The sequence below is a fragment of the Lepisosteus platostomus genome, chromosome 14, assembly GCF_059453375.1.
Source record: "Lepisosteus platostomus isolate fLepPlt1 chromosome 14, fLepPlt1.hap1, whole genome shotgun sequence".
In the NCBI taxonomy this organism is placed as follows: Eukaryota; Metazoa; Chordata; class Actinopteri; order Semionotiformes; family Lepisosteidae; genus Lepisosteus; species Lepisosteus platostomus.
This window is the reverse complement of record NC_142624.1, coordinates 4,263,756-4,285,724: the sequence shown is the minus strand read 5'-3', so window position 1 is coordinate 4,285,724 and position 21,969 is coordinate 4,263,756. Positions and strand designations below refer to the sequence as shown.

Here is a 21,969-nt window from a genome sequence, read left to right as displayed (position 1 = left end):
TGTTTAAAAGTAAACACCAGGGAACTGTTTATAGTTCAAGTTTGAAACCTTATTATTCCTTGGATACGTTTGTTAAATAAAAGGGTCAGCATTTGTACACTGAGAATTTAAACACTAAACGTTGTACTGGTTTGTTTTTAAATAGCAGTTATTGCTGCTTTATTCTTCATGATATTTTTTAGCTACCATTTTACATCTGACATGCCTGAAATGGAAAAAATCTGAGTGAAATGGAGGACTTTTTGATTGGCGGGATACAATTGCTTGATTCAGAAAGGTTCTGAATGTCATGTCTCAAGCTGAAATGTCTCTTCTGGATTTAGTGAATTTTATTAAGGTTTGCATGATCACAATTACTCCTTTTTTTTAGTTGCAGCAGTGTAGCATGAAACCACATAACCATCAGGTCACAGTCCCTAAATATAGCAGGGTTTGTAATGACTCATTAGGATTCTAGTGCTAAGTCAGTAACAAGTGTCAAGGTAAGGCATATTTGAAGAACTAGGTTACTGTAGCTTCAGTGGTGACACAGTATAGACCGGGGTTATATTCCTGTCTATAGTAAGCATTGGTGTGGCTAAAAGCTGTTTCTGCTGTATCATAATTCAAAGCATATTGGCAACTAAGTCAAATTATATTCCCATTAGTCATTTCTTCAGCCATTTAAAGAAACCACCTGTGATGTGTCTTAGAGTTGTGTTGGTACAGGAGATCAGTTACTAATATGTGGTTAAGTACAGTTAACTTTACTAGTAGCTAAATAAATGAGTTCTTATAATAAAATGCACATGCAATAAATATTGGAGATCTTAAGATCATTCACATGTAAAAACATTTGCCTGCTTTCTGAGTGTAATTTTCTGTCCTTGTTATTTCCTTAGCTGCAAAAGGAACATGATACTGAAACTCCCTTGTTAACTTTCACAGAACATCTTTCTGCAGCATGTTTCTAATATTTTATTTGGCTGCCTTTGAACTCAGTTGGAAGTTGTTGTAAGTACATCCTGGGTTATTTTCAGTTCAATTGTTTCATATCAGTTTCTAAAGAAAAAATGGTTTGTGTCTTTTCAAGACGGAAATGGAGTTTTAGTGAAATGGTAAGGGTGCCACCCATGTGAATTTAACAATAGTGAGGCTCACATCTGAAGAAGGCTTAACAGTCCAAACGATTCTTCCTTCTAATTTTCAGAGTGTTTCTTTTCCTCTACTTGCTTCTTTTGCTTGTAGCCAGTGCACGCTGATACAGCTCCCTGCTCGAGCTGCTAGGACTTGATTAAATTTGCACGTCTGTGTCCTTTGTATGTGTCCTAAATCAAAGAAGAAAGTTGAAGCAAAGGAAATGTGCCCTGCTTTTCTGTGTTCAACAAAGTACCAGGTGTGTGCCGTTGGGGGCTTTTGTCGTAAGCCAGCACGGCATTGTGCCACAACTACCAGTAGACTGCTCAGTTACAAGTTGTAAAGCAAGGCAAACGTAGCATCTGGCGACATTAGAAATCCAGATAGGGAAAAGGAGAGAAGGCCTCTCACTTGAGTGGGTGCCAGGATGATTCTGAGGGAATCTATGCACAGGCTTGTACTTCCTTTTGTGCTGCAAGGCTGGGACACAAGCTGCAGAGCTCCAGTGACAGGCGATGGGCAGTTCTCACAGACTCTCGTAATACAGGATAGTTCACACAGACACCTAATATGCCACAGGTTGACTTCAACCTCCAGAGCCTAGCGATCAGCCATTTGAGTATCATCCTTCCAAAAACAAATTGCAGTAGTACAGGCAGAGAGAGTACTGTACATACCAGTGATCTTTAGGCTGTCGATCATATCACATAGATCAAGTGAAGGTTGTCCCTTCTCCTTTTGTCTCTTTTGGGCTTGTGTAGTACAGCCCATTCTTCTGTTTATTTGGGAGAATCTGGTTCAAATTGTGGTACAAGCCGTGTTTTCACCAGGTGCCCTAATAACGCCATTGGCCTTTAGGTAAGTGGTATGCTAACTCAGCCTCATTTGCAACGATGACTTGCAATGGCAACCCGGTTTTCTTAAATACAATAGGGCATAGTGGAGTGCAAGCTGAGTGAAGTACCCCTGAAAGGGGTACAACAGTGGTTACCATGGATGACGGTTTTTTCTTTGAGAACATTATTGCCACTTGAAAAGATTTCAGACAGTAAAAGCTGTTTTCAGAAAGTCAAGACAGGTGACCTGTATGAACAGGTGCAAAGGAAGATTTCTGCTCCTCTCCATCTAAGACACAGGCTGGCTGGCCAGCTTTTCCCACCCTGAGCTGGAGTTCTTCGCCAGCTCCCATAAAATCGCCAACGCTGGCAGAGATCCAGGTGACGGGGTACTGTAGGACAACATTTGTGTAAATGTTTTCTGGCTTGATTCTGAAGTCTTCTCAAAATAACAAACTAGCAGATTGGGAAATCAGACTGGCACTTGGCTTTGTTTCTGAAGTGCCCTAGTACCGCTGGTACAGTACGTAGAGAAACGTGGCGTGGACTCGACCGGCTGCAGTCCTGAGCTCCCAGCCATCTCTGCCCTTTCGCCTCTTGCCTGCACTGTTGCCGTTTGTGTTATTCTCCCGCTGACATCTGCTCTGTCCCACCCCCCTGACAGACTGTTCCTCTGCATGCCAGTGGCTGCAGTTCCCAATTTAGACGGAGGAGAGCTCCTGAAGTGAGCACTGTTGGAGTATGTTTAAAGACGGGCTGCTTGGATTTGGGGATTTCTGAAGCGTCGAGGATCAGCCAGGCCATTATGGATCCCCTCTCCCAGGTAGGGTACGAGGAACCCCCCAATCTGGGTTCAATGAGCAACAGGATTGTCTGTATCCATAGCCTCTGCTGTTAGAGAGGAGGTCTAACAAAGACCAGGGGTCAGAATTCATTACTTGCAAGCAGAGGTACTGAACAGAGAGTATTTGTTAAACCACTGACCGAGAAAACTCAATCTTTTACTTGTATAATGGGGGAAGGGGAAAAGGTTGCCATGCGAACGAGACGTTTCAAAGTCGAAATGTGGATGCGAAAGTTCAAGCTTGTGATTTTCCCCATGTCAGACTGTGTGATGTGTTTCAGATCTCAGAGCAATACTGTATCTCAAGGAGGTATTGCTGTTTCTATATTAGTCTTGTGGGGTGTGAAACACATGTCAGTACTGATAATAGTAGCACAAAAGGACTCTATTTCAAACCACGGTAAGTTTCTGTCCATGCTTTTAGAAGCTCATGGCAGTTACGATGCTGAAGTGCTGACACATTTATTCGAGGCAAATCGGCAAGTAGTTAAATGCAACGCATTTTGCAATCGAGGCAAAAATAAATGAATTGCAGACACATATTGCAACATTATACAAAAACAAGTTTAGTAGTTTATCTAGCTGAATACAGGAGCCCTGTAGTACTGACATGGCAGATCACAAAGGTAATAAAATGCGATGCACAGGTATGTGCTCAGCAAAACGAGATCACGGCAATCAGGAGCAAAAGCAATAGTCAGGATGAGCAGAGCAGGAAGCAGAATCTAGGGTCTGTTGTGGAGATTTGAGGAAGCACCGGAAAATGATGCAGTTCAGATGCTCACAGGCAACAGGCTTGGTCACACAGTAGACGAGGAGAAGGAGAAGTCAGGGGAGATAACAAAATGACTGGAAGGCATAGAAGCTGTGAAGCAATGGGCAGCAACAGGACAAGAGACAGATCACCAAAGACAGTGAATGAGAACACAGTCCTGCTACTCAAAGTTAAAAAAAAGGTAACATATTCAGGTATCCGTGCTGCTTTGTGGTGTTTCATCTCGTTCACAATGAGATGCTCTGTGCACTTTTTGGGAACTTTTACATGATGGCCGAGGAACAACATCCCTTGAATATTGCAATTATTGTACTGAATCTCAATTAATTGAAGAATAGGTTTCCATTATCCCAGTTGCCGGTACGGATTTAAAGTTTTCCTGTTTATATTATTCTTTTGCTCACCAAATTCAAGCTCGTCCTGGTTGAAGACTAGGCAGCTGATCAACTTCAGTCTTGGTAGATGTAGTAACACAGATAAACTATTTTATCTGTAACAATACCCGGCAACCTAGATCAATCGAGGTGGTGACCTGACCCATACTATATTTTTAAACCCTTCCACAATCCTCTTCTTGGAAGCTACTAGAATGACAGAATTATCCAGTCAGGATACAGGAGTAATTACTGGAGACCTGAATCTTAAACCAATTAGCAACTCCAGTATGTTTTTTTTTTTATGAAAAGAGAGCTACAAGACCCCCGAATAAATTGACAGATTTGTCAAACTTAGTTCAGGTTAGTTTAAGTTTTCTTAGCTCAAGTAATTTTCAGTTGTTTGTTCAAATTATATTAATCACTAAACGAGCCAACAGATAGAAAGGGAGAATGAGTTTAATAGTTTTGCTGTAATTCTCCTGGCTGAGGAAATCACAGTGCTAGTCAGAGATCAGTAGTCTGTCTGAAACAAATTTCTGATGGGAGGCACATTCTCTTGTGGTTGCCTGCATGATTTGTACCTATGTACTAGGGGGTGATGTCTCACTAATGAAACTCAAAGTCTCCTGTAGACCAGTTTTCTGTGGTGGTGACTTGAAAACGCACAGCAAGCTTGTTCAATACTGCCTCGTGTATTGATTAGGTCTGTATAAACAACAACATACTGCAAGTACAGTTGACATAGAGCCTTGCATTGCACAAGAAAGTATTATCCTGCATGTCTAATAGTGGATACCATTTCATGCTATTCTATCAGGTTGAAATAAACAGCACATGCTGTTTTTGCCAGGACGACATGTAGCCAGATAATCTCTGAGGGACTGTGGTTGCTCGATTGACCCATCTTGTAAATTAAGGCCTCTATAGAAAAAAATTAGAACTGTTTCTAGCTTTTCAAATGTCAAGTGTAGAAGACACAGATGGAACTATAGTAAGTCTCTAAACTCATTTTCAACTCTATACCTGGAGGAGAAGAACACCCACCCACAACCACAGGATATGAGTACTTTAGCTTCATTTTGATCTTCCCAGTTCAGAACCCCAGACTCTGAGGCGTGTTATTTCATGTTACGTTCTGAAAAATTTATGTTCTTTTCTCCGAAGGTCCCCTTTGTTGATAATGGCCTTGTGATGAAAGATAAAATGGAAGGTAACTCTTGTACATTTCTTTTCCCTTGTGTGCTGATTTTGCAGGCTTAAACCAAGATTCTGTTGTACGAGAACATTTTAATTCTGATGCTCACTTTCTAGATTTGACAGAACCACCACACTGCCTCGAACAATAGAATTTTGAATCATGGGATTTTGACTGATGTATGAGGTACTGCTCTTCTTTAACAGTACACCCATTTCAAGAAATAAAAAAGCAACTGCTTTCTTGAAATGATAACCGGATGAATGCTGATTGCATCAAAGCACACTTCTGTTTGAAATAATAATCAAAATGGAGAAGGGAGGTTTCTCTGTTTATTGTGTAGATACTGTAATTCCATTTGTCAGTGTGACTATAAACATGTGGGAAGTTTCTGTCCTAAACTGAGCAATGCACTGGCAATGATAACAGTACAGCAGAGCCTGCTTGTGGCCCAATAGATATACAGTACAGAGAGACTACAATATGATTGCTTTTGTATCTGAAGCAAAAAAGTAATTATAAAAGATTTTAAAATATTCTTGCACACATACAGAAACAAAGGCATTAAGAAGACAGCAGGATAACATTCATTTGTGAGCAATGCAGAATTTGGCGTATGCTACATTAATGCAGTGTCTATTGCATTAGCAGCATCAGGTGATCTTTATCTTTCATTAAGACTTTCTTGAAATTCTTATTACATTTAAGGTCTAAAGTATATAAGAATACTAACTAAGCTAGGAGGTTTTCAGATGTTTCCTCAACACTGTAATCAATCACATTCTTGCAGAACTAAATCAGAGGCTGAAACTCTTGTTGATTATTACATTATGGTCCCAGCTTATTCTCCTTTCTACAATTTAGATGTACGCCTCAGGATTCACCATGCATGTGCAGGTAAACGTCTTCTCAGGTGGAGAATCAACAACCAGTTGCACACGTTTGCTCTTATTTTTCTGCTTATAAAGAAAATGCTGTATGCTTTGCTAGTGCTGCAGACATTGCACAGCCTAACACAAAACAACTGCACTGCTCCAGAAGCTGAGTGAAAGCCGTAGGAATTTAATTTGTCATTTTCTCTTGCAGCGCTGGACCCAGATTTTGACGTCTATATGAAATTTATGATGAGTCACTGTTGTTATGATGCCATTCCAACTAGCTCCAAATTGGTAATATTTGACACTACCCTGCAGGCAAGTGTCCCTTATATAAAGCACCTTAGCTTATATCCGATCTGTGTTAAATCAAAACTATGGTCTACTTAGGCCTACTATGGCCTACTTATGTTTAGAGTCTGAATAGCTGTTAGTCATTTTCTGCATATGAGGGGCATCTTGTCCACCACTAAAAGTATTTTTAACAGAACTATAGGACCAAGAGTTTAAATTGCTTACAGTACATACAGTATGAATGAGCACGTGACCGAAACACCAAAGGATGCATTTGTTCTGGCATTTCTGTAAATGTAACGTTTTTGTATGTACTACTTTGAAGTGCTTCAGCAAGAGGAAGATCTTTTAAATGATGAGTGACCTCATGTCGCCTATTCCGGTCAGGTGAAGAAGGCTTTCTTTGCTTTGGTGGCCAATGGGGTGAGGGCAGCTCCTCTTTGGGATAACAAGATTCAACGTTTTGTAGGTAAGAGAACTATGATGTTTCTGTTCCCTGTTAGTATGCTGAAATGCAACAGGTGCATGGATGATCATTTAATGATATGGTCCATTCATATGGAGGCTCACTAGGTAGGACCTGTTCACTGTTTAATATATATTCTTTGATATGGCAGTCTTAATAATTTAACAGTGAAATGAATTGGCCTGGGTAAATTACTAGAACCCTTTCTGATCATCTGTATTATCCTCCATGTCTACATGGCTCGTAGCCCAAGGAGAGCTATGTAAATTTAGCAAACAATAAAATGAATAATATCTATAAAATAAATCAAAATGAAAAGTGTAATCAAGCTATTATTGCTGAAACTCATCTGCTTATACAACAAAATACCATATATATATATGGGTACTACATACTAGGCACTGTGCTGCATTTATATTTTTACAGGAATGCTAACAATCACTGATTTCATCAATATTCTTCACAGATACTACAAATCGCCCATGGTGAGTTTTCAATTCACTTTACGTATGCAAATCATTCATATTGAAGTGCTGTATGAATCTTCAGGACTGAGCCTTTGCACTTCACAGGCCAGGAAAGAAGCACACTTCTTTGATTCAAATATTTTTTTTCTGAGTTACAATTACTTTAAATTGCTTTTCATTTTTAAGTATAAACACTACACTTGTCACATTGCGTCACATTGCTTTATTATTCATTGTTAATTTGGTGGGAAATTCCTAGAGAAACATTCTTTTAAGCATTAAGGCTGTCTACTTCATCAGTTTAAATAAGGAACTCATTTCTTTGTGAAGATTTTGTAATATACATACATATTGCAGTATGTATATTTGTCGTATTCTAATATCACTTGTGCTATGCAGGTACAGATTTATGAACTTGAAGAACACAAAATTGAGACATGGAGAGGTGACTTATTATTATTAATTATTATTATTTATTACTTATTTATTAAGATTTTCTCTTGTCATTCATGTCTGTCTGTTTTCCTTTCAGAGGTTTACTTACAATACTCCTTAAATTCCTTGATCAGCATTACGCCCTATTGCAGGTAAAGGATGAACTTCAGACAACCTAAAAATGTAGACAATATTTTAGATAACCACCTGTTTACACTGCAGTGCAAATTAATGAAGTCATAGCACACAATGCCTAGCCATACACGGTCACTACACGGTCATTACTTTCCAAAACCCCTTTTCCCTCTGTTGCCCTTAATTTTCGGAAAGACTCTTGCTTCAAAGCTCTCTAAAGAGTCATTTGTGCAATACACTGAATCTAAACAGCATCACATCTAGTGATTTTTCTGAATATTCCCACTGGATTGGGGTTCTTATCCACCCTTGGAACCCATATCGGTTTTCCCTGTATAACCATGCATTCTAGTTTCATGTACAATCATTTCCATTATGTAAAATTATTCCATTACAGAATAGTAAGGATACAGAATACAACATCACACACTTGATAACAAGATTTTGCTTCCTTCACACATTTATAAACTTAAAACCTTTCGCCAAGAAGGCAGTCTCTTTCAACTCTTACTCTTCTGCGAAGCTTTGCATGCTCAGAGGATATTTTAAATAGTTACAACATGGGTGTAGTATTGCTTGGTTGTTAAAAAATGTCACATGAGTACTAAAGTAGAAACAAAGATGGTTCAGAAGGTGAGGATATGGAATTGGATAAACATGAACAACAGCACTCCTCCCTTTCCCAATCACAATCATCTCACCTGCACTTCCTCTCCTTCCAGCTTGTTCGATGCTATATACTCTTTACTGAAAAACAAGATTCATCGATTGCCAGTGATTGATCCAGAGTCAGGGAATGTTCTCCACATCCTCACACACAAGCGCATCCTTAAGTTCCTACACATTTTCGTAAGTAATGTATCATTCTCAGTGATGGTTTGTGTTCTGAGTTGTGCGCTGGATGCGTTTTCTGTTCATTTGAAGTCATGTGCCCTGGTAAGGGTACTGGTGAAAGCCCTTTGATGGTGTGATGTGTCCCTTTTTGGTTGTGTGATGCTTTCTGAGTCGCACTACATACATTTCAATTTAATTAAGTCATGTGTCACTTGGTAAGAGCTCGGGGAATCAGATTACGGGATGGGGCATGTGCATGAGAGGTTTTTGTTCCTCCAAAACACAACAGACATCCTGTGGGGAAAATGGATTGCATAAATAAAGTGGGAAAAGACCGATGACCCCCCAGATTCAATGTTTTACCAGTAGTAGTTAAGTAATTTTATATCCAAGCTTGCATCACAACCTAATGAGATCAGGTTCATATGATTATCTTTTGTCCCTCCCAGTGAAATGTGTTTTTTAAAGTAATCATATGCTCTTACTCCCCTCAAGCTGTATTTTGGTTTCTTTGCAATGTTAAGTCAACTGGCTCAAAGGAAACCTCTGCTTTGTAGTTTATCTGAAGGAGGCTGTAAATTGTGTTGTGATAGCATGGCTTTAGATGAAAATGCTAAAACAGCATAAGGTTTTTATGTTTCCTTATCCAATTCATTCCAGCACACTTACTGCTGGTTAAAAACCAAAACCCAGCGAAATGAAGCTTATCATTCAAATGCCTAAAACAAGGCCTGACCAAAGAGGTGTAGCAGTATTACTCCGATTTACAAATATGTTAAATGAAGAGAACACTTCATGAAGAGAACAGTGTAAAACCTGAAGTGCAGAACTAAAAAGCTGTGGCTTTTCCAAAGGAGGGGAAATAGCCCAGCAAAAAATAAGTTAGGACTGAACTGCAAGCTCAATTCGTTTATGGAAAAACTTTTTTGGAAAGCAAAAACTAAACTTACCTGGAAATGAGGTGCTTCCATTGAACACTGATAATGACCAGATAATCTTCTTTATCATCTGATACAGATTTTGGCTTGAATCCAGCGATATCTTGCATTACCAGACAGGAAAAGGTTAGAAATGTAAAATAAATTCCAATTAACAGGGCCATCGTGATAATTTCAGGAGACTGCTTCTGAATTTGCATGACGGCACTCAAAAACACTTCTGATATTGTGAATAGGTCAATAATAGCTAAATATAATTTCTCGGTTCTTCTTCAGGGTTCAATGATTCCTAAGCCTCGTTTTCTACAAAAGACCATTAAGGAGGTGGGAATTGGGACATTTAAGAAAATTGCGACCGTACATGAGAACGCTACAGTTTATCAAGCGCTGTCAATCTTTGTAGAGAGACGAGTCTCAGCTCTCCCGGTTGTGAATGATGAAGGTACGGTATGTTTCAATGCTCCATGCTGCAATAGAACCACAGAATCCTCACTTCTAGCTTGCCTCATATAGACATATGTGCCTCAGTGAAATTCTACTTTTAAAACAACCGAAATGGACCTTTAAATTTGATATCTGAAGCTGAATCCTAATCTCGCCGCCTTCTGCTCTCCTACATACATGTAGTATATCTTGCTTTCTGGACTTTCCTTTGTGTGTTTCTCTCATACCCATCCTAGCCCCCATCTTCACCCTTGCAGCAGCTCCCTGGCTCATTCCTCATAAAAGTGAGGGGGGTTTGGTCAGCGTCATCCTTACCATCAGGCTTTTTGCTAGGAGAATTACACCAAATAACCTCTAATACATCTGTCTCCATATTGCCTTCATTGGAATTTAATCAAACTACTGAATTGGGAGTTGGTTTCCATAGTCACCTTTGACTTGAAGTTTAAGTTTTTAAGTGTCTGTTTTTCAGGTAGGAAAAACATGTCACTCCTTGCTCCAATCAAACTTGAGTTAGACAATCACACAGCTAGGCAGGAGAGGAAAAATGTTAATAAGCCAATAAGATTAAACTCAAAACACTGAACACTGTTTAATGTTAAGGATCTAAAACGTTATCAAAATGCACAAAATAAAAATGCAAAAAAGAATTTTACTGATTGCATATAAATATCTCCACCACTATTCTTGACAGGTGTGATGGTGTCGAGTTGAACGCAATTTTCATTACGACCATTTCGTCTTATCTGACCAGGATCATTTACTTACTTTGTCCCAAATTCCATAATGCTTGAAACTCAATATCTGAGAAAACTTTCAGAGACATATGCATTTAGTCTGTAGTTAAATGAAACCACTTTGAGTTTTCGGGACTGGATGCTTACTTGTGAGAGCTGGGTGTTTGTCTTCTAAGATGTCTACAGCATGAACTTGTTTATTTGAGTTCTACAATCACTCCCCATATGAGTGATGGCCTACGTTAAGGTGGCAAAGTGTCAGTGGTACTGTAGTATGTTCATTCTTAACTTCGACTTTTTGATTTCTAATATAGAGCACTGCACTGGTTATGACACAAGGTTATTTTTATTTCCTGGCAGTGGTATCTGAGTGCCAAAAATAGGTGGTCGACACAAGATACAAGAAGTATGTCTGTCCAACTTGCAAACCACAAACTGTTATGGCCAGAACTGCACTCCTGCAACATTGAGTACAGAAGATCACATTACACATATTTTTTTATTGAAGTCTCAATTACTGTCCAATTACGACTTATTTGAGTGGCGTGGTGTTTGGAGCTCATTCTATTATAATCCTCTAGCTGTTGCTGCACATATCACACCTTGCACTGTATTTACTGTCTGTCCTGCTATTCTGTAAAGTGTGGCCTGTCCTTAGGTGATGAGTCTGATTGATACTCTTTTGTGTCTCTTTTCAGGGAAAGTTGTGGGACTCTACTCCCGGTTCGATGTGATTGTAAGTAGTGTATTGCAATGAAAACCCTTCAGTAAATGAAGGTCTTTTTCCAACCATATTGTACAAAGCTTAGTTATGCATTGCATTAAACTCGATATTGTGCTCATGGCTAGAACTGTTGTTCTCGGAGAGCAGCATAGTGTTGAGGTTAAGCTCGTAGGAAAGGTTACAGATGAGATTAGCTAAAAGCTGATTGTTCCAAGGATCTCTTTGAGCCATTTCTTGAAAGGGACCAGGGTGTCAGCTTGAATAACATTGGCTGGATTGCTTGTTCCAAAATTCCTCTGGGTTAAGAAGCCCTGATCTGTTCAGTTTTAAATACCCTTCCATGCAGTTTCCACCTGTGCTCTCCTGTTAGTGTTTCTGTATGTTCAGTAGGATAGTACTCTGGACCAGATTGTTGATGGTTCAGATTCAGATTGAGTGCTGCTGACACTATACCCTTGAGCAATGGGCTTTATTCACACTGCTCCAGTAAATCCCCTGCTGTGTAAATGGGTACTTTCCAGGTCGTCACTGTTAAAGCGAATTTATTCTCAATTTTTCTCATCTTTGGGTGACTGTGACCTTCCAGGAGATACCTGTGCTCTCATTTTTCCAAAGGCTAACTCTGCCAGTGTGTGGTTATAAATGGTTTGCATTCAATACATGCTTTTATCCAAAGGACATAATTAACAAGTTACACACTTGTTCATTGGTAGTATGGTTTTTGTGTATTAAGTATTTTGCATAGATATTTGCACTGCAAGCTATCTAATCCCTTTTGCTGAGCCTATATAAACCCACCCTCTGTTCCTTTGTCAAAATACTCAAAATAACACTTAGGCTCACATGTACACAGGGGAGAGTTCTATGAGACAGTGCAAGTGGTGATTGTCCTTATATGTCAAATCTGGTTTTGAAACTCAATGAGAACATGGCTTTAGCTACAGTGGGGTGTTAGTATGATGTGTCAAGGATTAATGACTTTTTCAAAACTGTTTACTAATGAGCTGAGTGTCTCACTAAGTAGTGAGTTTCTGTACACAGACTTAGATTGATCCTCGGCCTGATGGTAGAGAAGAACAAATTAAAACATGGGAACCTAGCAAGGGTATTTTGCTTATCGTGTTAATTTAGCAGCTAGGTGAATCACTTAGCTGCTTATCACTAGAAATTTCCAGAAACTCTGGAATGACTAAACATGTGAAATATAGACAAGAACTGAAGAATGCAAATGAGCCGAGAAAGCGGTACAGAAAGAAAAGCTCAAGCAGATGAAGGGATCACTGGGGAGAAATGGTGTCTTCAATTTTGAACTTTAAAGTAGCAGGCTATGGATTTGAACAAAGCTCTCCACCCTATGATTTTTATTTCGGATGTTATTTAAAAAATATATATTCCTTTTCCAGAATCTAGCTGCTCTGAAGACCTACAACAACCTAGACATGAGGGTGAAGGAGGCTCTGCAGGCTCGCTCACACTGCTTTGAAGGCGTGCTCAAATGCTACCCATACGAGACCCTGGAAACTATCATCGATCGCATTGCCAAAGCTGAGGTAGGCATTTTGACAGGGTCTTAAACAGTTTCCCTAATCCACACCTCTTCCTTCACTTGCATGAGCCTTAAGAGCAAGGAAATAAAGAATAAGGTGTTGTGACCATCAAATAATAATTTTGCTGAACTGAGTTGGTTCAATTTTTGGGCTTTATGATTCCCAGAGGTGTATTTAGGAGACCCTAAGTTTATAGAAAAGTTCCCTATGTTGTAACTTAAATTCTACAAATATACGTTTTTCTTACTGGTTTACATGTTTCAGAAACAGACCAGTGCAGTACAACAGCTGTTGTTGTTTCTTCAATTATAACGCAAATTCTCGATTGAACACCCTCAGACGCGCCTAATCCTTGTTCGTTACTCCTTGGCAATGGTTCGGGGGGTGCAGGTTCACCGCCTGGTTCTCGTGGATGATGACGACGTGGTCAGAGGGATCGTCTCTCTCTCCGACCTGCTCCAGGCCCTGGTTCTGAGTCCCGCAGGTATAGACGCCCTTTTCTCTTAACTCCTTGGGGTTGTCCATCCAACTTCATCTTACAACATTTGCCATTGAAGGTAGGCAATGCCGTGTCTGAAACGGCCCATTGTTTCTGCATTAAGAAGCTGCTGCTGTTCCCTCCTGAGCACCCTAAAGTACGGCAGACAGCCTTGGTGGTCTGTGACAGTGAAACCTTGCTCGCACTTACCAGCTCTTGGCACTGCAGCTTCTTTCAGATCTGATAATGGCTACCGGGACTTTTTCATGCGCTTTTCTTGCAGCTGTGCCCTCTTCCTCTGAAAGAGCTCTCTGAAGTTTTATTTGCCTGCTTTTCTCTCAAACTGTGTACTGTAAGCTCTGGCATATCAGAGCTCTCCAAAGTCAAAATTCTTTGCTAATGGCTCTAAAAAGGCATTTAGCTGGGTCTTGAAGTGTAGTGTCCGCATTAAAGCTAGGTTTCCACATTCCTTGCATCAGTAGACTTTTTTTAGAATTAGCTGTGAAGCTTGAATTGAAGGACACAGGTGGATGAGGAGCTATGAGGAAGCACATTTCATACGGAGAACAGGATGTAAAAATACTTCCTGCAAAGGTTAGTAGGAGTATAGAACAAGCTCCCAGCCATGATACCGAAGCCAGGACCTTCTGGCTTCTTTTCAGAAAATTCTTGTATCAATTAGCTCTGAAATACTAAACGAGCTAGACGAGTCGAATAGCCACCTCTCATTTGTAACCATGCTTGCGTTCCTTGTTAGGATAGGTGCTCCAGTTTCCTGCTGTGTTTACTCCTGTTGCAAAGCAATTCGTTAAAAATATAGCTGTGAAAACACATTCCATTTTACAAGCATTACTGGAGCTTATCTAGAGAAGGAGAGGGTGGAGAGTTCAATTGGAATGAATATATCAAGCATCAACACTAAAAAACCTCTGACAATTTTTTGTTAATTGAATTCGATTGGTTTTAGTTCTTCAGTAATGTTGCACAGACTGACAGTTGTTAATGTAACTTCTGTTCTCTTTTGTAAGTCCTGTGGCTTATGTATCCATTTCCAATTTGTCTGTATTACACATTCTTTGTCTTTGTGAATACCTCCTGTACGTACGGTAACGTATGGCACTATATAGCTCCAAAGGGTCAATTTTGCCTGGCTGTTCTGTCAGTTTCCATGGAGTTTGTTTAGCTATGCCACTTCATGATGGTAGAGGCGCTGTTTAATGTAGAGAGTTATGGTGTCATGATCATGTTTTCCGTGAAGAATTCAATTTAGAACAGCACCGAAAACTGCACATTGTTCACTGGGCCAACAGTCATTCTTATTGCTTAACTCTCTTCTCAGAGATCGCTTGTTGCACATCCAGCTGCAGCCGCTGAAGTCTGGGAAGGATTAAGACGAAGAAAGATTTTTTTGCTTCTCAAAATGGACTTGTTGAAGTTGCTGACGGAGGGCTTGTTCGTGGAGTACTAAGGACAGGTTTGAGAGTTAGTCTCACATGCTTTGGCTCAAAGGCGAATGGCTCATGGGGACTTTTGGACTGATGCAGTTTTTAACTCTGATGCAGTTTTTTTTTTAACTTCATACATCTGTACATAGAATTTTGTATTGGATGTTGGGCTTAGAATATAGACAGCCATAACTCCATGAAGGAAAGGGACAAAATAAATCACTTTACATAAATAAATATTTACTGTCTGTTGAGTTACAGAAAGAAATGTGTCATAAAGACTTGGGAAGGATGGAGAAGTTTGTAAATGTTTTGTGGCAGATCAAGACGTTTACCAAATGGCAGCCTTATAATGTTACCAACTTTTAGTTTAGCAGCTTCAGCTATTTTTGAATAGAATTTGTATTCTCCAGAACTTTTAAAGGAAAAATAATAGTTCTGAAATTCAGTAATTTATACAGTACTTTGGTAGCTAGAGTGTGGTGGAATATATACAGAACTGTATATGCCTCACATCAGTCAGACATTTTGAATTTAATTGATGTTTTATAGCCTTGACTCTCTTAGCTTTTTCTTTCATGTTTTCTGGTATAAATATTGTAAATTTTTCATACTCTGTAATGTGTGTGCTTAGTTATGGGTCTCGGCCAATTTGACAACATTATCTCGTTAAATAACTCGCCCCAAAGACACAAATGTTTTCTTCTCATTGTTTCCTTTCAGCTGACCTTTAGATTGGCTTTCAGGAACTGTTGGAAGTTGGGGAAAAAAATATGAATTTAAATTGAAAAATGATCATTTTGTATTGAATATTGGGCTTAGACTATAGACAGCCTTTTGGACTGATGCACATCACACCACCACCAAAGTGGGATTGTAGAGCGCTATTAATTTACTAAATGTACTGTAGGCATGTGTGTGTCACCTCCATTTTGTGCTCGGTGCTGTGTCCTGTGCACTTTATATCGGTAAAAACTCAATGATGTCATTCAAGTGCTTCATCAGTGCGTACCTTGCAAGCTAAGGGTGTAGATTTACAAATTTGTAAGTACAGTACCTCTGATCACTCACTGCTTGGTTGCTGCCGAGAGTATTTTTGAGATTTAATCATATTGTTGCCTACAGGACTTCCATGACCCTCTGATACTTACCGTATTACCATTTGAGTGGAGTAAAACCATGCTGTATATTATTCCAGACAGGCCTTCCTGTGAATTATAGCCTTGTTGTGGTCCTCAATATTTTTGGTCATACAATATATTGTATAGCGCCACCTACACATGAGACGTGAATTTAAAACATAACCTTTAAAACATGCCTTTTAAGTTTCTTTTCCTTTATCAAACATTATCACATGAACTAGATTGTTAGTGACCACTACTAGTCTGATGTTGACTTTTCTTGGGTGTGCCTCAATAGACGTTTTACCTGTCCGTTAGATACTCAGTAGTTGTTGAGCTCGGGATTTGCCTAAACTATAGCGCCAAACGCAGACAGCTGTTGTTCAGAATATATTGTAGTTTATGCTAAATCCTGTTATTACAACAGCAGCAACAACAATAATAATAATCGCCTCACATGAGACAGACATTGGATTTTATTGATGTTCTTTATCTTATCTGCACTTTCGCAACATAATCGTTCACTTTTTCTCGTATAAATACGGTACCATAATCTTATTTACGCGTTAGGAGGACGAATCACGAGTGGTGTGGACAGAAATATGCAGCCCCAGATAATCTTTCTGCGTTTCTTATTATCTAATCTAAAAAGAAATATTGGAAACCTCGGAAGTCAAGTCATTCATTTTCTGTTCTTTTTCTTTGAAAAGAAAGTGACAGAAAATTTAGGTGGCTCTTCTAAAAAGCCTTTAAAATAGAGAATTTTTAAAGTCTGTTTTTTCACCGCGAGGTGGCACCATAGGATCAGTAATTTCTGTTTAAGATTAACGCGCTTGTCCGAGACTCTGTTCTTTTTATCTTTTTGTATCCACTTGTTGTTCTGCCGAAAAGAAAGACGCAAATATTTCTGGTGTGCCACTAAAAAACAAGTAAACCAAATTTTCCGTTTTATAAGCCCTGTTACAGATCAAAGCACTCTGTAGCGAAAACCTTGTTTCCAGTCCTTTTACCCTAAATAAATGTGGATACAGCTACCCACGGCTGTGTCTCAAACACCAGTTTCTTTTTCCCTTCCTTCGCGTGTGAAGTGGACAACGTGCCTTTAAGCATCACATCTTTATGTTCATTCACACAGCTGCTCTTCGTTTGCAGTGTAGTACTCACAAGAGGCACAGGACACAACAGGGTACATAAGAGGAACCAGAACAGAATGGGGAAGGACATGAAATACAACATTAACCCACATTACCTGCGTGTTTACCTCCATGGAGTGGAGCGCTGGGGTCAGTTTCCTGTGCCATCTGTGCGGGGTTTGTATGTTCACCCCAGATTCACATGGGTTTCCTCCGGGTGCTCCAGTTTCTTCCCACAGTCCAGAGACACACTGGTAGGTTAATTGGCTTTTGGGAATACTGGCCCTGGTGTGAGTGTGTATGTTTGTATCTGTTTGTGCCCTGCAATGGACTCGCATCCTGTCCAAGGTGTACCCTGCTTTGTGACCATTGCTTGCTGGGATAGGCTCCAACTCCCCTGCAGTCCTGTACTGTTCTCTTTTATCCTTTCCCCTCTGCCTTCAGCTCTGCGGCGTCTTCCCCTATCACCCCAGCTAAGTCTGACCTCTCCTCTCACATAAAGCACCCCTTTTTCCTCAAACTTTTGTTTGTTATCCCAGCGGGAAAGGAACTTGCTGTCTTATGGCCCTGCAGCTGTCCCAAGCCCTGTTCTCAGCATGTACAACTTCCTGACAGAGGTTTTCCTTGATAAATAAAATTAAAACAAACAAACAAGATATGAGAGTCTAGTCCAGATCCTCATATAGGAAAACAGCGCACATGGTTCAGACCACAAACAATTCTAGGGCCCTGCCATTTTATATACATTTTAGGCTCTGCATTTTGCGCACAGTCTTCCATATGCTTGCCGTCTCAAACGCATTCATTTTAATGGCATGTGACATGTATTATGAACTGAAAGAGAGGTTTTTCCAATGCAAAAGAAGTACAACTAGAACTGTGCGAGCTCAATTTTATGGAGGTCAAAACCCCGCAGGTTTGAAGTGCAGTCCACTTTTTGTGTGGGAAGTAAATGAGAAAAACAAGAGCAGGAGAGCAGCAGTGTTGGAACCCATGCAAGTTTTACGTCTGTGTCAGATGCTTTTCACCAGCTTGCAGATGCTGTTAGGGGACTCCTCTTGTAGAGCCTGGACAAGCATGTGTCTGGACACTGGTCTCTGAACCATGTGAGATGCCACATGTCATCCGAGCTCTCCCCACTGATGTTCCATGAGGCTTTAGTCTGACACGTAGAGCTTCCACAGCTTATCGGTCAGATTCTCATCTTGAAAGAAAATCTTGTTGCACAAACGGCATGAGGGCAGACATCATGACAGGACAAGGCCATAGGAAGGGCCACACCTTAGGTCCTAAGATGTGATCAATGCAATGCTGTGCAGACAAGTTGACATCAACCACAACAAGGGGACGTCTGTAGCAACTACACACTCCTACCCACGTCATCACACCTGGACCTTCCATATAAACAGGCTTGCTGAGCTCCACAACTAAGACATCATCATCCATATCTGTGTCACACTCGCTGATGTCCATCAAGGTGGTCTTCACGAAACTCAATCCTGCCTCTAATAAGTGGACCATTTCGGTTCATTTCTGTGCTTTTCACCAGGGCTTATGCACCAAAATCCCCTCAGTGTATCATGATCAGCCATGAATAGTCAATAAAATTGACGACACAGACTGTCGGCATAGACATTTAATCTTTATCCAAAAATCCATGTACTATATCTTCTACAAAACACATTAAAATCTTAATGATATATTTTGTTTGATGCTCTGTAGAAGTGGTTTGAGCCTCCATTACTCAGTTCTTTAGAAACCTGTATCAGAGTAGAGTAGACTGTTGTGTGCAATTTCCACAGAGGCAAACAGCAAAGATACAGAGCAGGAAATATATTTTGCACGGATCTTTAATATGGTAAAGATCTACATAAGGCTGTTCACCTGTTTTTAATAGAACAGTATTGCCACTGACTTTAGACCTACTTCTCGAATTAGCCCTGGATATGTACTATATGAACCAGCCACAAAAACTTAGTATAATTTGCAAATTATTCTTTTTCCTTTGTTCTTCAAGAGGAACAACCGTGACAATGGTGTACTTAAACCACTACATTTATGTATTGGAGGTTTACTGAATACTTTGTATGAAGCACAAAACACCGCTCCACAGGTAACAGAGAAAGATCTTAGATAAATGCATGTCCCCTGCTGAGGGTTGCTATACCATAAAACGAATATAGAATGAAATGAAAGGGAAATCCAGTAGCCTTTCTTGATTACAGGAGCTCTACAGTTATGGGTGAATTCAGTGTTTTTATGTTCAACAGAAGGAAAACGCACAATGTGTTATGTGTTTAAATACTACCAAGTATTTACCTATGAGAGTACACAATTCCTTAAAAATGAATTCACCACCTTTCAATAACATCCCACTTTGTTAAATTACAAATGATGCATGCTCATTGCATTGAAGTGAATAGCTTTGATCAAAACCTGACTCCTCAAACTGGATACGCTTAGGAGAAATTAAATGTCAGCAAAATTAAAAACTAAAATGTGTTGATTGCAGAAGTTGATTTGCTGTCTCTGCTATAAAAAATGTAAATTGGCCCAGGTGCAGAAAGTTACTTAGACGACTATATTTAGTTTTTGGTTAAAAATAAGAATGGAAAAAATTTGAGCAGCTTATCTAATTCAACCAAACTTGATGTCATTGGAAGGGAGTGAATACTTTTACACCGCTCTGTATATTGTTCTGTTTTTTTAAACAAATAAAAATGTTTAATTTTCTTGGCAGTACTTGTCTTTCCTTGTGCATGCCAGACCAATTCCCTCTCTGTATATCCTGGTTGAAGTGGTGTCGCGTTGTTTGCTTATACAACAGAACTTCAATATGAAAGCCTGCTGGTCTGGACTTTTGACCAGATTGTGCTCCCAGACCACTTTGGCCATTTCCGTAGGTGCACAGCTAATACAGAATAAGGGGTTTGTTTTATTTGGCAAGTATCAAAACTCCCCTAAGCATCAAAAGAAACATAATGTGGAACTGTAGCAAATTCACAAAATGATTATCAGAATGACAACAAGATCTTGTTGTATACCATACTGACATTTTAATGAGGGGAAGGTATTTTCATTACACTGATTAATACTAGTCATCAACAGGTTTGATTAACAAGGTGTCCGCTGTGACATTCACAGGCAATGAGTGACCACTGTTGGAAACAATACGAGCTGCACATCAGTAAAAATGTATCGCACCAGGGATTCTGTCACATTCCTCATGTAGAGCCTGGACAAGCATGAGGACGTGGGCTGTCCCACTGGAATGATTTCATTTCAGGACAATCCTGTTGGATGGGCAGCAGGTGAGGTGGCAGGACCTGACCAGTGTAGTGGCACGCAGACAGGCTGCCAGCGATCACTTTCAGAGGAGCTCTCAGGTGAATAGACACTGCTCAGACCTTCACCTTTGGACTTCACATTCCCTGTTGATCTTGATGGAATGTTGCGATCTGTGTTGCCCACATTGTCTCTCATCATTGACCGAGATCGTTTAGCGAGGTGAGAAATTGCAGGTTATGAAAACACCCGTCTGTGCTGCTTTATTCCAGCCTCCAGCATGCTGATGGTATTGTTCTTATTATATGTGGGGTATATTGGTTCCTTTCTGTATTTTTCTTTCTTGGGTTTTACCAGGCTTGACATTCAACATTCCACCATCACCACTGCCCCATCAACTCTCTTTCTCTAGTCAGTCAATGAATCAAAATGATGCCGAAACATTTAGTCAATTTCTGTATAATTTATTTATCTAAAAACAGACATGCATATGTATGATGTGTTTTTGGGGCTGCTGGGTACAGTATATCTGAGGATTTTGTGGTTATTGCTATATATCTGTTTAAATCTCCACACAAATGGAGTGTGAAGCGCTAAACCTAAGTGTACTGGCTCTTTTATTGTAGCTAAATTTTTTGTACATTGGACTCAAATGCACAGGACCTACATTCACAGTCCAGGCTTCAGAGCAAAAGCACACAGTAGGTGGTGTCTGACCATCCCTCTCCTCCAAGTCGGTTGCAATGCTGAATATGCCCAGTGGTCAGTGCATTTCTAAAGAGAAAAATTGCTTAGCAGTCCGAACTAATCTTAAGGCTTCATGAGCTCCGAACTCACCGGGATGTCTGGGATACCTCAAGCTGGTTACTTTAAGTCGCTTTTCCACAGGCCGACGTGGGGAGAAAACATAATTTGAAATATATTGCTCTTCTCCTTCAGAGGTAAAACCTCAAAATGGAGGATGCTTCTGAATGAATGAGAGTCATTTGTTTCTCTGCAATCCATCTTGTTGCTAATCTCTTATAGATGGAGTTCCAGCTGTGCTGGGTTTTGTCTGGCTCTGGGGAGAATGTGATGAATGCTGGGTAAAACTCCTTTTTACAGCTGTGCTAGGCAGGGTGGCTCATTTAGGATAGCAGGAGTGGTTGTGAGCCCAAAGGGGCTGAGGTTATCTTTCCCCCTCGTCTACTGTTTTATTGCTGTGAATCTCTTTCCAATCCTTCTATGGGGACTTGAGCTGGAGACTGAAACTGATAACCACACCATTGAGCTAAAACAAAGCCTTCTTCGCACCCTTGACACAGTCACTGGCTTTGAAGGACTGTATCTTCTAAGCCGAGCAAACAACCACTATGAAAATGAAAAAAAAAAGCAAAAAAAAACGATTTTATTTTCCTACAAAATGAAATGGGCTGGAAAAGCAGTGGTTTCCTGAAGGAGAAGAAGCTATTGGATCTCATTACTAATC

General features: G+C 40.0%; 1 protein-coding gene across 7 annotated transcripts; it reads left to right on the top strand.

Moving 5' to 3' along the window:
* The first annotated feature begins 2,486 nt into the window (after positions 1–2,486).
* Positions 2,487–19,948, top strand: LOC148648751 (5'-AMP-activated protein kinase subunit gamma-1-like). Of its 7 annotated transcripts, none has more exons than XR_015926453.1 (14): positions 2,487–2,775; positions 5,113–5,158; positions 6,008–6,040; positions 6,230–6,336; positions 6,700–6,781; positions 7,205–7,263; positions 7,645–7,690; positions 7,778–7,832; positions 8,538–8,664; positions 9,864–10,029; positions 11,467–11,504; positions 12,896–13,042; positions 13,430–13,596; positions 14,857–19,948. XR_015926453.1 is itself a non-coding variant. In XM_088606622.1 (14 exons), the coding sequence occupies exons 1-14, from the start codon at positions 2,758–2,760 to the stop codon at positions 14,889–14,891; spliced, it is 1,053 nt and encodes a 350-aa protein (XP_088462748.1). In that variant the 5' UTR covers positions 2,487–2,757; the 3' UTR covers positions 14,892–19,948. The 7 variants fall into 7 exon arrangements, 5 of the variants coding, with proteins under 5 accessions (XP_088462748.1, XP_088462745.1, XP_088462746.1 ...); XM_088606622.1 differs by having other exon boundaries at positions 13,430–13,523; XM_088606623.1 differs by lacking the exon at positions 6,008–6,040 and adding an exon at positions 5,260–5,329 and having other exon boundaries at positions 2,490–2,775; positions 13,430–13,523.
* Positions 19,949–21,969: the final 2,021 nt, after the last annotated feature.

Coding starts and splice junctions, on each gene's coding strand:
- LOC148648751 (XM_088606619.1), top strand. Junction 10,030..11,466: donor CCCGGTTGTGAATGATGAAG/GTACGGTATGTT, acceptor GTCTCTTTTCAG/GGAAAGTTGTGGGACTCTAC. Junction 11,505..12,895: donor ACTCCCGGTTCGATGTGATT/GTAAGTAGTGTA, acceptor TTCCTTTTCCAG/AATCTAGCTGCTCTGAAGAC.